Source organism: Podarcis liolepis, assembly GCF_965112155.1.
Source record: "Podarcis liolepis genome assembly, chromosome: 4".
Lineage (NCBI taxonomy): Eukaryota > Metazoa > Chordata > Lepidosauria > Squamata > Lacertidae > Podarcis > Podarcis liolepis.
The window spans coordinates 97,029,355-97,044,657 of NC_139558.1; the positions used below are offsets into that span (position 1 = coordinate 97,029,355).

Genomic DNA, 15,303 nt, shown 5'->3' on the forward strand with positions numbered 1-15,303 from the left:
TTACAATATTTTTTTTACACAAAAAGGTTATTCTGAAGGAAGCTTTGAGAGTACAGGCTGCTACATTGCAGATGGGCGCATTTAAATGCAATGGCGATATATTTTAAAAAGTGCAATTGCCATAGATTGTTGTGTCATTTGAGGCAGGATTGTGACCCCGGGGCAAACCACCTGCTGATGAACCCTCAGCACAGAAGTTAGCGGAGCCAAGCTTCACGGCGCATTTCCTTTCCAATTATTTCCCCAAAGGGCTAATTGTTTCTCAAGCAAGCAAACGATGGCCGGCCGAAGACTGTGGAACTTTTCAAGGCACACGAAAGCCACCGGTTCACGAATGCCATTACTTATAAAGCGATCTGGAAGCTCACAGAGATGCTGGACGTCGCTGAGAAATTGAAATCGGCAGCTGAGCTGCAGAAAAGCCATAGATCTAGGAGGGCCCACACTCTGCAAAGGGAGGTGCTGAGCTAATGGCCTGGCCCCCCAAAAGCCACAGCACCAGAAAAGGAATATATAGATCCAGGCGCACATATTGCAGTCGCATCTCGTGGCACCACCAGGCACCCAAGGACGTGGTGCTACGGAAGCCCATTCAGGACAACCTTTGCACACACACAAAAAGCAAGGAGAAAGTTTTAGGCTCCTCCCCCTGGCCTTGGAAGACTCCGCCCCTAGGGGCTTTGCAAACAAACAAACAAACAAAGCACTTGGGATGCAGGTCCATGGCGTAAAATTTGCATGTGTTAATTCAGGTTTCCCTAACCTCGGCCCTCCAGATGTTTTGAGACTACAACTCCCATCATCCCTGACCACTTGCCCTGCTTTGGGGGGGGGGCAACATTGCACACATGACATTTTTGACGTCCTGCCATTGCATGCAAGAGCATCGTGCCTCCTTCCCTAAGCCAGGCAGAAGCTTCCCAAGTTTGGGGAAGGAGGTGGCAGGCTTTAATACTTTCATACTCTAATTTGCCGGGAACATTTAGGGGCCGAGCTTAGTCCCCCTAGTTAACTGGACACACCCCACTGTTAAGAATGGTGTTGGCAAGCTGGAAAGTGTGCAAAGACCAAGATGATCAAGGGTCTGGAAACCGAGCCTGATGAGGAACGGTTGAAGGAGGTGGGTAGGTTTGGCCCAGATAAGAGGAGACTGAGAGGTGATACGATAGTCATCTTCAAATACCTGAAGGATGGAGCGAGCTTGTTTTCTGCTGCTGCGGACAGCAGGACTCGAACCCAGACCCGTGGATTCAAATTACAAGGAGATTCCGACTCAATTCTATGACAAGGCAGCCTCCTGTGTTTATAATTCAATTTTTTAAAAAGGAGGGGGGAGACAGGAGATCTGGGGCCCTGTTCTCACGGGTCACCCCTAATAACTCCTCTGTTCCACTCTTTTTATTTACTTCCCTTCGACCCACTCTGCACAAAAAGGGGGCAACGACTTTGTCACAACCTAACAGGAACCAGAGCGGCAAAAATCTGCTTCCATTTGGCCTCAGGGAAGGATGCTCATGAGCAGGGAAGCCTTGCTGGAAAAAACAAACCACCACTGAGGCCTTGCGGGACCGCGAAAGATCTTTGCTTTTGATATTTTGAAAAAACATGAGAGCGGAATATACATGCTATTTTCCGTTTCTCCAACTGGGAAGGGGCTCGTATTCCAGTTTCTTCAATGGGATTATCAAAAGCTTTGAGCGACTGAACACCTGCGGCCAGGGCGGTTGGGAAAATGTCTCAAAGATTAAGAACTTAGGAAGCTGCCTCATGGCAAGCCAGAGCCATCTAGCTCAGAAATGTCTGCACGGACTGGCAGCAGCAGCAGCAACTCTGCAAAGGTGTCAGGGAGAAAGGTGGTCCCAGCTCTACCTGAAGAAGTTGAGGAGTGAGCTACAGCCGTAAGGAAACAAACAAACAAACAAAAAATAAATACAGCCACAAGGGAATGGATGAACGAATAAATAAAAATCCAGATTCACTGGCAGAAGGATTCTCAGATGCACAGAAACATTGGTTTTTATAGCAGCAGGCTTCCATTTCTGCCTCCCGCCTAAAGAATAAATTTCCAGTAAGTTCCAACAGCTCCAATCTGCAAATGCTTTTTAAAAAGAAAGTAGTTTTACATTTATAAGATTTTATACACCTTGTGCAACTGGGGCAGGCTCTCTTGTTTCCAAAAGGCAGGGAATAATTAACTCTTAGGGGTACAGGAGAGGGGAAATGTGATCTTGGGGGGGGCGACTTAATTCACCCCCCAGCCACAGATCACCAGGAAACCAGGTTCTTTTCTCTGAGCCTCGGCTCCCAATTTGCAAAGTGGTACCTACTTCAAACCTAGACAGCATCTTAAAAAGCAGAGACATCACCTTACCAACAAAGGTCCATACAGTTAAAGCTATGGAAGATCAAGCCTATCCATTCTGAAGGAAATCAGCCCTGAGTGCTCACTGGAAGGACAGATCCTGAAGCTGAGGCTCCAGTACTTAGCCACCTCATGAGAAGAGAAGACTCCCTGGAAAAGACCCTGATGTTGGGAAAGATGGAGGGCACAAGGAGGAGGGGACGACAGAGGACGAGAAGGTTGGACAGTGTTCCTGAAGCTACTAACATGAGTCTGACCAAACTGCGGGAGGCAGTGGAAGACAGGAATGCCTGGCGTGCTCTGGTCCAGGGGGTCACGAAGAGTCGCACACGATTAAACAACAACACCTACTTCATGCTAAACACTGTATATGTGGGGGGGGGGTTAGGGGGGGGCGGAGATATCTATAACTATGTGATAAAAATGCTCTAACTGCGGGTTGCCGGAGTGAGGGTGGAGGGGGGAGATGAAAAGAAATAAGTCAACAAATCTTCATCACTGGACTCTTCCCCTTTTACCCCTTACTTTAAGCTATATCTCCCAGAACCCATGAGGACTACCAGCTTGCTTCAAAAGAGGCAAAAGGAAAATAAAATCCCAACGGTCCCATGTATGAGGTCCTTGGCTCCATGATATACCCTTTGCTCTGGAGGGTAGTCAGAGCTGTGCAGATGTGCAGCTCTCCCGGTGTAAAGAACTGGGGCAAGATGGGAGTCAGCCACCCAGGGGTGCCCTTGCTTCATCCAGCCTTCTGCAATTGCCAGGGGGTCTTTTTGCACCAGCGTTGCGTGGATTTCTCGACTCGGCGGTCTGTCTGTGCCCGTGTGCGCGTCGGTCCGTCCCAAAGCTTCAAAACAGAAAACGCACCTCATTTCCCGGCAGGAAACTTTGCTGCCTAAGCTGCTTCTCTGAATCCTACGTTGAAAGCGCGTCGAAAAAGCGTGGCCTTCCAAGTTAGAGAAGCAAAGAAATAAATAGAAGGAAATAAGCAGACTTCCCAAATTGAGGCAGGCACCTGTGGCAAGCAGGAGAAAATAAGCTGCCCCGGGATCCACGGTGCAATTTTGTTTTAGAAAATGAGAAAGCAGCCACAGAGTTGACAGCAGCGGGGAGAAAGTTAAGGAAGTTGGGAGGGCAAGAGAGGCCAAACTCAGACTTTGAACACGACTGAGCACTTGAGCTGGGCTGGTTGCAGGCCGTCTGTGTACGCCAGGAGGAAATACATGACTTTCCGGATCCTGGCCAGCTCCACCAGCCTCTCCCCAAACTCCAGAGCATCAGCCTCGTTCCAATCGACCTCCTGGGCACCTGCCTTCTTCCAGAAGACGGCCACAGGCTCCAGAAGCTGCCTGCGCATGAGATTGGTGAGATCCGGCGTCCAATGCTGGGAGGTGCCGATGATGGTGACCTTTCCGGGCTTCTCCAGAACCACGTTCCAGCGCAGGAAGTGGAGGCCGTGCTGGCGGGAGAAGTCCAGCCGGTAGACGAACTCGTTGGCTTGCAGCAGCTTCTCCCCGTCTTGCGGTTTCTCGTTCCTCTGCTGGAGGCTCTCAACGCGCAGCCGCATGCACCGGGTCAGTTCGACGTCCTGCACCAAGTGCAACTCCAGCTCGGCCGCCTCCGAAGCCATCGAGACCCTCGTTTTGCCCTCTCCTCCCTTCCCCTCGGCCGTGTTTTGCAGCACTGCCTCTCTGTCTTCCTCCGAGCGTCCGAGACGTAGGAAGAAAAATATGACACTGTTTGCAAACTCTTCCTCTCTCTCTCTCTCTCTCTGGCCGGCCCTCCCCTGTCCCAGCGGTGCTAGGCAACTTGCTTCGGTGACGCGAAGCACCCTCGGGGGCTTTCCTCTGGGTGCCCGCGCCTCATTTGCAGGCGAGGGACGGATCCCGACGCTGTGCGATAAATCTATAGGGGATGCAGCCTCTGATGTCAGCTTCCCTGGCAACGCGCCTAGTGACCATTCCCAAACGAGGCACGTGGCATTCTCGGTCAGGTTTAAACGAGGTCTCCTATGTGCCTCGGATGGGGCCTGCCTCTTGGGATGGGGCAGGGGCGAGGGGCATATGCTGGAAATTCAGAAGGGGGAAGCAGGTTTCCTCTCTGCTCACCCCGTATGGCATCGACGCATGTAAAGAAGCCTAGGCTCATGCTGGAAACAGCCCCATATTCTTCCCCCCTGCGTCCTGTTCATCTGACGCTTTCCCCAGCGTTGATAATATTAGACTGCAAGCTCCTTATGTCAAACTCTGACATGAAACTAGAATTGTAGTAGTAGTAGTAATAATAATAATAATCATCATCATCCTCATAATACAGTCATACCTCGGGTTACGGGCGCTTCGGGTTGTGCAATTACGGGTTGCGCACCGTGCTGAACCCGGACGTACCAGAACGGGTTATTTCCAGGTTTTGGCGCTTGCGCATGCGCAGAAGCACTAAATTGCACTTTGCACATGCGTAGAAACTCCGAATTGCAACCCACGCGTGCGCAGACGCAGCGCTGCAGGTTTTGATTGTGCTTCCCACACGGATCACGTTCGCGACCCGAGCATCCGCTGTAACAACAACAACCATTCATTACTTATACCCTGCCCATCTGGCCAGGTCTCCCCAGCCACTCTGGGTGGCTTCCAACAGGATATTAAAAGAACAACAAAATATCAAACATTAAAAGCTTCCCTAAACAGGGCTGCCTTCAGATGTCTTCTAAAAGTCACATAGTTGTTTATTTCCTTGACATCTGGAGGGAGGGCGTTCCACAGGGCGGGCGCCACCACTGAGAAGGCCCTCTGCCTGGTTCCCTGCAACCTCACTTCTCGCAATGAGGGAATCGCCAGAAGGCCCTTGGAGCTGGACCTCCGTGTCCGGGCTGAACGATGGGGGTGGAGATGCTCCTTCGGGGATCCTGGGCCGAGGCCGTTTGTATTGTAGGATATTGTTGAATTGTAGAGTTGGAAGGGACCCTAGGGTCATCTAGTCCAACCCCCCTGCAATGAAGGAATCTCAACTAGATCATATGTCACAGGTGGACATCTAACCTCTGCTTAAAAGCCCAAGGAAGCAGATGCCACAACATTCCACTATCAAACAGCTCTTGCTGTCAGAAAGTTGAAATAAATTTAAAAAATTGTCCAGTAGCACCTTAGAGACCAACTAAGTTTGTTCTGGGTATAAGCTTTCGTGTGCATGCACACTTCTTTAGAAAGTCAGAAAGTTCTTCCCGATGCTTCGATGGAATCTCCTTTCTTGTAGCTTGAAGCCATCGGTTCGGGTCCAACCCTCTGGACCAGGAGAAAACAAGTTTACGATATGATAATCTTTATTGTCATTGTCCGATACAGAACAACGAAATTGAAAAATCCACATCAGACATTCAAAAACCAACAAGCCTGCTATCCCAGCTATACCAACCTGGTTAGTCCCTAAAAACTCTGGTACCCCATTTTTAAAATACAATATACTCCCATAAAGACTCCTTATACTGCGTTTAAAACCAAAATCGCATTTGGGTAGAAACTGTTTCTCAGACGGCTAGTCCTGGTCTTTATAATCCTGTACCTTCTTCCAGAAGGCAGAAGCTGAAAGAGATCATTTCCGGGGTGTGCACTACCCTGCGCTATCTCTGCAGCTTTCTTATGGCACCTGGAAGCATAGGTTTGATCCAAGGTGGGAAGAGTGCACCCAATTATTCTCTCCGCAGTATTTACAACCCTGGATAGCATTGTTTTTCCCCTGACCGTGCAGCTCCCAAACCACACACACAGACCATAAGTTAATACACTCTCCACAGTGCAATGGTAAAATGCCATCAACAGGTCCTTTGAGAGATTGTTTTTCCGGAGGATTCTCAGAAAATATAACCTCTGCTGTGCTCTCTTCATCAGGTCTTTGCTGTTTTCTAGCCAGGTTAGGACATCTCTCAGCTCCATTCCCAGAAATTGAAACACCGAGACCTGTTCCACGCACTTCCCCTCAATAATGAGTGGCTGAATATTCAAGGTGTAGATCAAGGTGCTTGCTCACCTGCCGTGCTTGCGACAGGACCAAGAGCAAAAGTTTGGGAACATCTAGCAATGTTGTACTACAGGACAGTCCTGTGAGGCTGGGGAAAAAACAACCCTCAAAGCGGAAACAGTCTCCATCATCATGTACTTCTCTGGAGGCCCAGCTGATGGCTGTGAAATAAGGAAAGTTGCATTCCTGAGGGAGGCCTGATGCAAATCCAATAGCTTTGCGGAGAGAAATGTCTCAAACAGCCTCACCCCGGTTGCTCTCCAACACAGGCGCTCCAGATTGTCCTTTGGCCAGCGGGGCTTGCATTTGCCAAATTTAAATTTGGTGACCAGCTGATCGGCGCTGACTCCTAGCCCGGTTGGGACCCCACTGCATTCTGGATCTTCCAGGCAGCAATCCCAGAGTGTAGCTAAAACCAGGGGGAGGGGGGGTGAAGACAGCGCTGACTGAGAACTCTGGAGCGCAGCTGAGTCCACGAGGCTTGGTCCCCATCGATCAGCAGTGCTTGGGTCTTCCTTTGCAGGTTGGGAATGCCGGTTGCCTGATGCCATAGTTATGTCAGGTGATTGACAGGTGGGCGCTCTGCTCACCTGTCAAAGCAGCCTGCCAGCCGCGCAGGACCTCAGGATCGGGTCAGTCAGACTGAAAAGGGCCCTTGCTCCCGGTGTAGTGGTTAGAGTAAGGGCAGGGGACTTTTGACCCTCCAGAAGTTACTGGACTCCAAATTAACATCAGCCACAGCCAGCATGGCCAATGGTTAGGTATATAGTGGTACCTTGGGTTACATATGCTTCAGGTTACATACGCTTCAGGTCACAGACTCTGCTAACCCAGAAACAGTGCTTCAGGTTAAGAACTTTGCTTCAGGATGAGAACAGAAATCGCATGGCGGCAGAGGGAGGCCCCATTAGCTAAAGTGGTGCTTCAGGTTAAGAACAGTTTCAGGTTAAGTACGGACCTCCGGAACGAATTAAGTACTTAACCCAAGGTACCACTGTAATGGGAACACCACATCTTTTATTGCCCTTTTGCTCGAGACCAGAGATGATGATGATGATGATGATGATGATGATGATGATGATTTATTCCCTGCCCATCTGGCTGGGTTTCTCCAGCCACTCTGGGCGGCTTCCAATGGAATATTAAAATACAATAACCTATTAAACATTAAAAGCTTCCCTGAACATGGCTGCCTTCAAATGTCTTCTAAAAGTTTGACAGTTGTTTTCCTCTTTGAGATCTGGTGGGAGGGCATTCCACAGGGCAGGTGCCACTACCGAGAAGACCCTCTGCCTGGTTCCCTGTAACCTCACTTCTCGCAGGGAGGGAACCGCCAGAAGACCCTCAGAGCTGGACCTCAGTGTCTGGGTAGAACGATGGGGGTGGAGACACTCCTTCAGAGCCAGAGACTGAACCTGGGACCTTCTGCATGCGAAGCAGGTATCCTAACATCTCAGCTAAGGACCATGCCTAGGCCAGAGAGATGCTTTTGTTCCTCCCATTAGTCCGTTCTCACACACTGAAACCCTGCAGAGCTGCTTTTAATTAGGAACGCTATTCATTTTATTTTATTATATTTTATTTCTATTCTGCCATCTGACTGCATTGCCCCAGCGAATCTGGAGAGCTCCCAGCCAAATATTAAAAACACAAGAAAACATTAATAATGCCAAGGTTGCAGGTTTGGTCCCTGTATTGGGGCAGCTGCATATTCCTGCATCACAGGGGACTGGACTAGACAATCTCAGCCAGTGGCGTAGCGTGGGTTGTCAGCACCCGGGGCAAGGCAAGTAATTTGCACCCCCAACCCGTGGATCTGCGCCCCCTAACCCGTGGATTTGCACCCCCTAACCCTAACCCCCAGATGTTGCGCCTGGTGCGGCCGGCCCCCCCTGCACCCCCCACGCTACACCACTGATCTCAGCGTCCCTTCCAACTTTACAATTCTATGATTAACTATTAAGAACCAATCTCGCAAAGAAGTGTCACCGCTTAAGGGACCGGTGCGAAGTCGGAGCCCCATTAAAGGAAAGGAAAGAAGTACCCAGCCTCTGCGCGATTGCTTTCCTCTTTCTCAGGTTTCCCCATGGCTGATCTCTCATGCACAAACTTGAAAGCCTCTTTCTCCCCTCCTTCGCTCGCAAGAGCAAGGAGGCTCTTTCGATTACCGTATTTTTCGCTCCATAAGACGCACCTAGTTTTTAGAGGAGGAAAGGGGGAAAGCCCCAGTTTTTTGAGGACCGGTTCAAAGTTGTGCAGCTTCTTTTGCAAAGGGGAAAAGCCCCTTTTTTGAGGATCAGCTCAAAGTTGTTGAGCTTAGTTTGAAAGGGAAAAAATCCCATTTTTATGGGGTTTAACTCACAGTTCTGCAGCTTCCATAGGAAAGTAAAGGGAGCCCTTTCTACAGTTTCCAGACAGATAATCTAATCAGCCAGTCACATGTCGCCGGGGAAACAAACAGCCTCCATTGCATAACATTCAAAAATGGAGGACTGGGCAAGGGGCCAGGGCTGGAAAGGGAGCCAGCAATCGATCACACATTCGCTCCATAAGGCGCACAGACATTTCCCCTTACTTTTCAGGAGGAAAAAAGCGCGTCTTATGGAGCGAAAAATACGGTACAGTGGTACCTCGGGTTAAGTACTTAATTTGTTCTGGAGGTCCGTACTTAACCTGAAACTGTTCTTAACCTGTAGCACCAATTTAGCTAATGGGGCCTTCTGCTGCTGCCGCGCCGCCAGAGCACGATTTCTGTTCTCATCCTGAAGCAAAGTTCTTAACCTGAAGCACTATTTCTGGGTTAGTGGAGTCTGTAACCTGAAGCGTATGTAACCTGAAGCGTATGTAACCCAAGGTACCACTGTACAGTGGTACCTCGGGATGCGAATGGGATCCATTCCGGAGCCCCGTTCGCATCCCAAACGCAACGCAAGATGCGACGGCGCATCTGCGCGCGCTGCGTTTCGCCGCTTCCACGCATGACGTCATTTTGAGCGTTTGCGCATGCGCAGCGGTGAAACCCAGAAGTAACGCGCTCCGTTACTTCCGGGTTGCCGCGGAGCGCAACTCAAACGCGCTCATCCCGGAGCACATTCAACCCGAGGTATGACTGTACTCTGACACTCCATCAGATGACTTTGCCACTCCTGAAAGTCTCCAAGTTGCACACACCTGCATGACCCCAACTGAATTCCTGCACATCTTGTAAAGTTGGGCACGAAGCAGGCTGTCTGTCCAAAAATGCTAAGCCAGAGAAAAAAGTTTCCAGCCTCAACCCCATCCAAGTAATACAAAAAGACTCCCGAGAGGCAAGCGATGCTCTCTGCTCCCACCGGGAGAGCAAAGGGATTGGAAAGTTAGCATCGAGCAAACAAACAAAACAAAACAAAAATCGGGTTGCTGGGGGAGGGATGGCAATGTCTGAAATAATGAGGCCCTCATGGGTCCTCTTCTCCTCTTTGAATGGAGACTCCTAGGACCAAGAGACCGGAGCAGATTGGGAGGCAATTTGCGCAGCTGAACTCAATGCTCAGGAAGGAAGTCAAACAGGGGGAGAAGGCAGGCAGTGAATGGCAGCCGGCGCAGGAAGCACATAATGTCACAAGTAAAAAGTAGAGACATCACCTTGCCAACAAAGGTCCGTATAGTAAAAGCTATGGTTTTCCCAGTAGTGATGTAAACAACAACCCTGCTAAACGATAATAACTCGGCCTTCCAGAGTCAAGCAGGTCTACTCCAGAGATGGCCAATGTAGGAACATAGGAAGCTGCCTCATACAGAGTCAGAAGGTAAAGGGACGCGGGTGGCGCTGTGGTCTAAACCACCGAGCCTCTTGGACTTGCCGATCAGAAGGTCACCGGTTCGAATCCCTGCGGCGGGGTGAGCTCCCATTGTTCTGTCCCTGCTCCTGCCAACCTAGCAGTTCAAAAGCACACCAGCGCAAGTAGATAAACAGGTAAGGTAAATGGCGTTTCTGTGCGCTCTGGTTTCCGTCACGGTGTCCCGTTGCGCCAGAAGCGGTTTAGTCCTGCTGGGCACATTACCTAAAAACTCTCTGTGGACAAACGCCGGCTCCCTCAGCCTAAAAAGCGAGATGAGCGCCACACTTCCTAGTCACCTTTGGCTGGACTTAACTGTCCAGAGGTCCTTTACCTTTTCTTTTCTTTTTTTACAAAAACAGACCACTGGTACATGTAGCTCAATGGTGCCTGCACTGACTGGCAGCAGTGGCTCTCCACAATTTCAGGGATAGAGCAATTCTAGAAACACTCCCCTCCCCCAAAGGAGGGCACCAGGTTGCCAAAGGATGATCACAACCAGTGGCTCTCAAACTTTTCTTTTCTTTTTTTAAAAATATTTTAAATTAAATTTTCCATTTTAACAATCCAATCAAATCACATTAAATATTCCAAATTATACAAATCCATCATACAGTCTGAATATTCTGCCAAATTATAATTTTTTATTGGGACGTCCCATACTTCAAGTTCACCGAACTTGGCTCTCAATTTTTTTTCAAGCCACCATAAATTCATTCCCGGTTCCCCCAACCCATAATAAGAAGCATTATTCAGAATAGCGTGACCCACTAAGGCATGGGTAGGCAAACTAAGGCCCGGGGGCCGGATCCGGCCCAATCGCCTTCTCAATCCGGCCTGCGGATGGTCCGGGAATCAGCGTGTTATTACATGAGTAGAATGTGTCCTTTTATTTAAAATGCACCTCTGGGTTATTTGTGGGGCATAGAAATTCATTCATTCCCCCCCCCCCGACAAAATATATAGTCCGGCCCCCCATAAGGTCTGAGGGACAGTGGACTGGCCCCCTGCTGAAAAAGTTTGCTGACCCCCTGCACTAAAGTAATAACACAAAATAATTCAAAACAGTAACAATGCATTGGGCATTTCTTCAAAAGTCAGTTAAAGTTATTTAGGTTAACTCAGCAAAACTGATGAACTTGATTTGGCAATAGCAGGTTTTCAAAGTTTCTAGTCATCTGCACGTACCAAGATTCTTAATCTCAGCATCGTGGCTTCAAGAACCACGTTGGGGATAAGATTTCTACATGTCAAGGGGTTGGACGAGACGACCCTCGTGTACAATTCTATGACCTGACGAACACATCAGAAACACAATTTGCTAAGTGCGGACAGGCAGAAACCCAGCGTTTGTCCACTGGAGGGCAGCAGCTGTCACAAACATCTTTTCCAATGGGGGTGAAGATAACAAACAGGAACAGGGTTTTAAATTATATTTTTGTTCGGGCGCCTTGGGCACTTCAATTTCTGGTGCCAGAGGTTGGAATACAGTCATTGCAACTTCTAGACCTTGGCAGCCTATTGCCCCTGTATGAATCCATCTGTTTCCTTTGAAAGCCCTTGCAAAGCTCAAAGGCTGAGACTCGAAAATTACCGTATTTTGCGCCCCATAGGACGCTCCAGCCCATAGGACGCACCTAGTTTTTTGGGGGGGAAATAAAGAAAAAAAATTATTCCCCAGGTGCGGGGCTGGAAGAACCAGGTCGGGGAACAGTGGGAAGGCACGCTCTGCCTCCCCGCTGTCCCCCGAGCTTGTGGGGCTGGCGATGGGCAGAGCTGTGCTGATCCCGGGATGGCAGGCAGCTCTGCGCGGCCACCGGGAGCGGGGCGGAGCTTAGCGCCCCGCTCCGGATGGCGGCGCAAAGCTGCGCTGATCCCAGGACTGCAGGCAGCTCTGCGCAACCCTCAGAGCCAGTCTCCCGAGGGTTGCGCAGAGCTTCCTGAGGCCTGGAGAGTGAGAGGGGTCGGTGCGCACCGACCCCCCTCGCTCTCCAGGCTTCAGCGAAAGCCTGCATTCGCCCCATAGGACGCAGGCACATTTCCCCTTCATTTTTGGAGGGGGAAAAGTGCGTCTTATGGGGCGAAAAATACGGTAAACAGTGAAACAGAGAATAATCCCTCCAGCCTCCGGCTCTCACAGTGGAACAACGAGACACCGTGTGGGAATCGCACAATCAGGACTTGAGCACAACAGTGCTCTCCTCTCCGGCGACAGCCAGTAGAGAATCTCAGTCTCAGGGCTGTGGGTTCAAGCCCCAGGTTGGGCAAAATATTCCTGCCTTGAAGAGGGTTGGGATAGATGATCTTAGGGGTCTTTTCCAACCCTACAATTCTATGATTCCCAGCAAGCAGTAAAGCTTTCAGGAGGGGGTACGTTCCTTCCTCTTCCCACTCTCTCACATACACCCCAGCAAACAAATGCATATGCAGTCCTGTGGGATTGGGGGGCTGTGGACTAAACCACTGAGCCTCTTGGGCTTGCCGATCAGTAGGTCGGCGGTTCGAATCCCGATGATGGGGTGAGCTCCCATTGCTCAGTCCCTGCTCCTGCCAATCTAGCCGTTTGAAAGCACGTCAAAGTGCAAGTAGATAAACAGGTACCACTCCGGCGGGAAGGTAAACGGCGTTTCTGTGCGCTGCTCTGGTTCGCCAGAAGCGGCTTAGTCCTGCTGGCCACATGACCTGGAAGCTGTACGCCGGCTCCCTCAGCCAGTAAAGCGAGATGAGTGCCGCAACCCCAGAGTCAGCCACGACTGGACCTAATGGTCAGGGGTCCCTTTACCTTTACCTGAATATTCTTTAGCCAAGAAGAAGAATTGATTGTTTACACCCTGCCCATCTGGCTGGGTTTCCCCAGCCACTCTGGGCAGCTCCCAACAGAATTAAAAACTTCCCTGAACAGGGGCTGCCTTCAGATGTCTTCTAAAGGTTATACAGTGGTACCTCGGGTTAAGAACTTAATTCGCTCCGGAGGTCTGTTCTTAACCTGAAACTGTTCTTAACCTGAAGCACCACTTTAGCTAATGGGGCCTCCCGCTGCCGCTGCACGATTTCTGTTTTCATCCTGAAGCAAAGTTCTTAACCTGAGTTAGTATTTCTGGGTTAGCGGAGTCTGTAACCTGAAGCGTCTGTAACCTGAAGCGTATGTAACCTGAGGTACCACTGTATAGTTATTCAGCTCCATGACATCTGATGGGAGGGTGTTCCATAGGGCGGGCGCCACCACCGAGAAGGCCCTCTGCCTGGTTCCCTGTAACCTCACTTCTCGCAGGGAGGAAACTGCCAGAAGGCCCTCGGAGCTGGACCTCAGTGTCCGGGCAGAACGATGGGGGTGGAGACACTCCTTCAGGTCTACTAGACCGAGGCCATTTAGGGCTTTAAAGGTCAGCACTGACACTTTGAATTGTGCTCGGAAACGTACCTTATCTACTGCGGTGTGAAAGGGTGCAGTGTCTGAGCAGTGCATAATGAAGATTGTAGTGCGTGTGTTCATGTGCTGATGTGTATCTGCGTATCCCCCACCCATTCGGCACATGGCTCAGGCAGCGGCAGTCATGGGCAGCCGGCCAACAAACAGCCAACAGACAAACGGCATAATCTACTTGATGGGATTCAGGGCGGATACCGCAGGGGAAGGGCAAAGCAGAAAGCCCGGCTAGGATAGGCATTGCAGGAAGGGCAGGAAAAGCATAACTCTTTCATCGAAACCATGGGGGACTCTGAATCCGGAAGACCCATGGCAGGCAGGAAGAGAAGGCTTAACTTTTTCCATCAATGCGGTCGCCTCCATTGGAACGGTCTTTGCCAGCCTGGGCTTTTCCAGGAATTTTGGATAACAGCTTCCATCGGATCCAGGCAGCACACTGCTGATGGAAGTTATGGTCCAAAATTTCTGGATGGCACCGCTTTGGCGAAGGAACAACAACCCCCGAACTGTTCTTAACATCTGTTGATTTTATCTGTATTTCATCCCCTCTGGTGAAAACAGAGAAGTCCTGTTCCATCCCTTTCGACATTTCTCAGATGAAAACAGGGACATCCTATTCCATCTCAGCCAAGATTTCTCCAGTGAAGGAAAAGCGGGACATTCTGGGATCAATCCAGAAACTGGGATAATAATAATAATAATAATAATAATAATAATAATAATAATAATAATTATTATTATTATTATTATTAAAATAATATTATTTATTATTTATTATGCCACTCTGGGCAGCTTCCAACAAAACACTAAAATACAATAACCTATTAAACATTAAAAGCTTCCCTAAACAGGGTTGCCTTCAGATGTCTTCTAAAAGTTTGGTAGTTATTTTTCTCTTTGACATCTGGTGGGAGGGCGTTCCACAGGGCGGGGGCCAATACCGAGAAGGCCCTCTGCCTGGTTCTGCCTGGTAACTTGGCTTCTCGTAATGAGGGATCCGCCAGAAGGCCCTCGGAGCTGGACTTCAGTGTCCGGGCAGAACGATGGAGGTGGAGACGCTCCTTCAGGTCTACTGGACCGAGGCCGTTTAGGGCTTTAAAGGTCAGCACCAACACTTTGAATTGTGCTCGGAAACGTACTGGGAGCCAGTGTAGGTCTCTCAAGACCAGTGTTATATGGTCTTGGCAGCCGCTCCCAGTCACCAGTTTAGCTGCCGCATTCTGAATTAGTTGGGATGGCTTTTGTAATTCTGGGACTCTGCCTGGAAAATTGGGGCACTTGGAGGGTCTGGTATTTCAATAATTTCATTGGGTCTCTGGATGCTGGACAACATGGTCCTTTGGTCTGATCCAGCAGCATTCTTCTTATGTTCAATTCCAAAATTCTGTTGCATCTTATCTGAAGGAGTCTGGGCCCAATCACAAAGCCATCAAAAGGATAGGATTGCAGGGAAGCTCAAAAGAGGGCAGAAGTCTTTCAGACCCTGTCTTTCCTCCCCTGGCATTGTTCTGGCTTTGGAGATCCTTCAAAACATTTCCAGACTTTCCTTCCCACTCATGAGGACTAGAGACTTGAGTTTTCAAAACAAGAAGTGGTGGAGATTTGCAAGGAGCCGGGTTTTGTGGGCTTAAGCCCACACAGCTCGGCTTTGCAAGAAGCGAAATTTGCCTTGCCAATGCTCC

At 49.7% G+C, this 15,303-nt stretch overlaps 2 protein-coding genes across 4 annotated transcripts in view; both read right to left on the bottom strand.

The window, feature by feature from the left end:
* The window catches only part of CAPN5 (calpain 5), an 85,798-nt gene that overhangs the window by 27,711 nt on the left and 42,784 nt on the right, over nucleotides 1-15,303 (bottom strand). The window lies entirely within an intron of this gene.
* Nucleotides 3,115-4,523, bottom strand: OMP (olfactory marker protein). Its single transcript, XM_083500070.1, has one exon. It carries the CDS (start codon nucleotides 3,990-3,992, stop codon nucleotides 3,513-3,515), a length of 480 nt encoding a protein of 159 aa, XP_083356196.1. The 5' UTR covers nucleotides 3,993-4,523; the 3' UTR covers nucleotides 3,115-3,512.

Bases quoted from the DNA above. Each gene is read 5' to 3' on its own strand.
- OMP (XM_083500070.1), bottom strand. From the start codon at position 3,992: ATGGCTTCGGAGGCGGCCGAGCTGGAGTTGCACTTGGTGCAGGACGTC.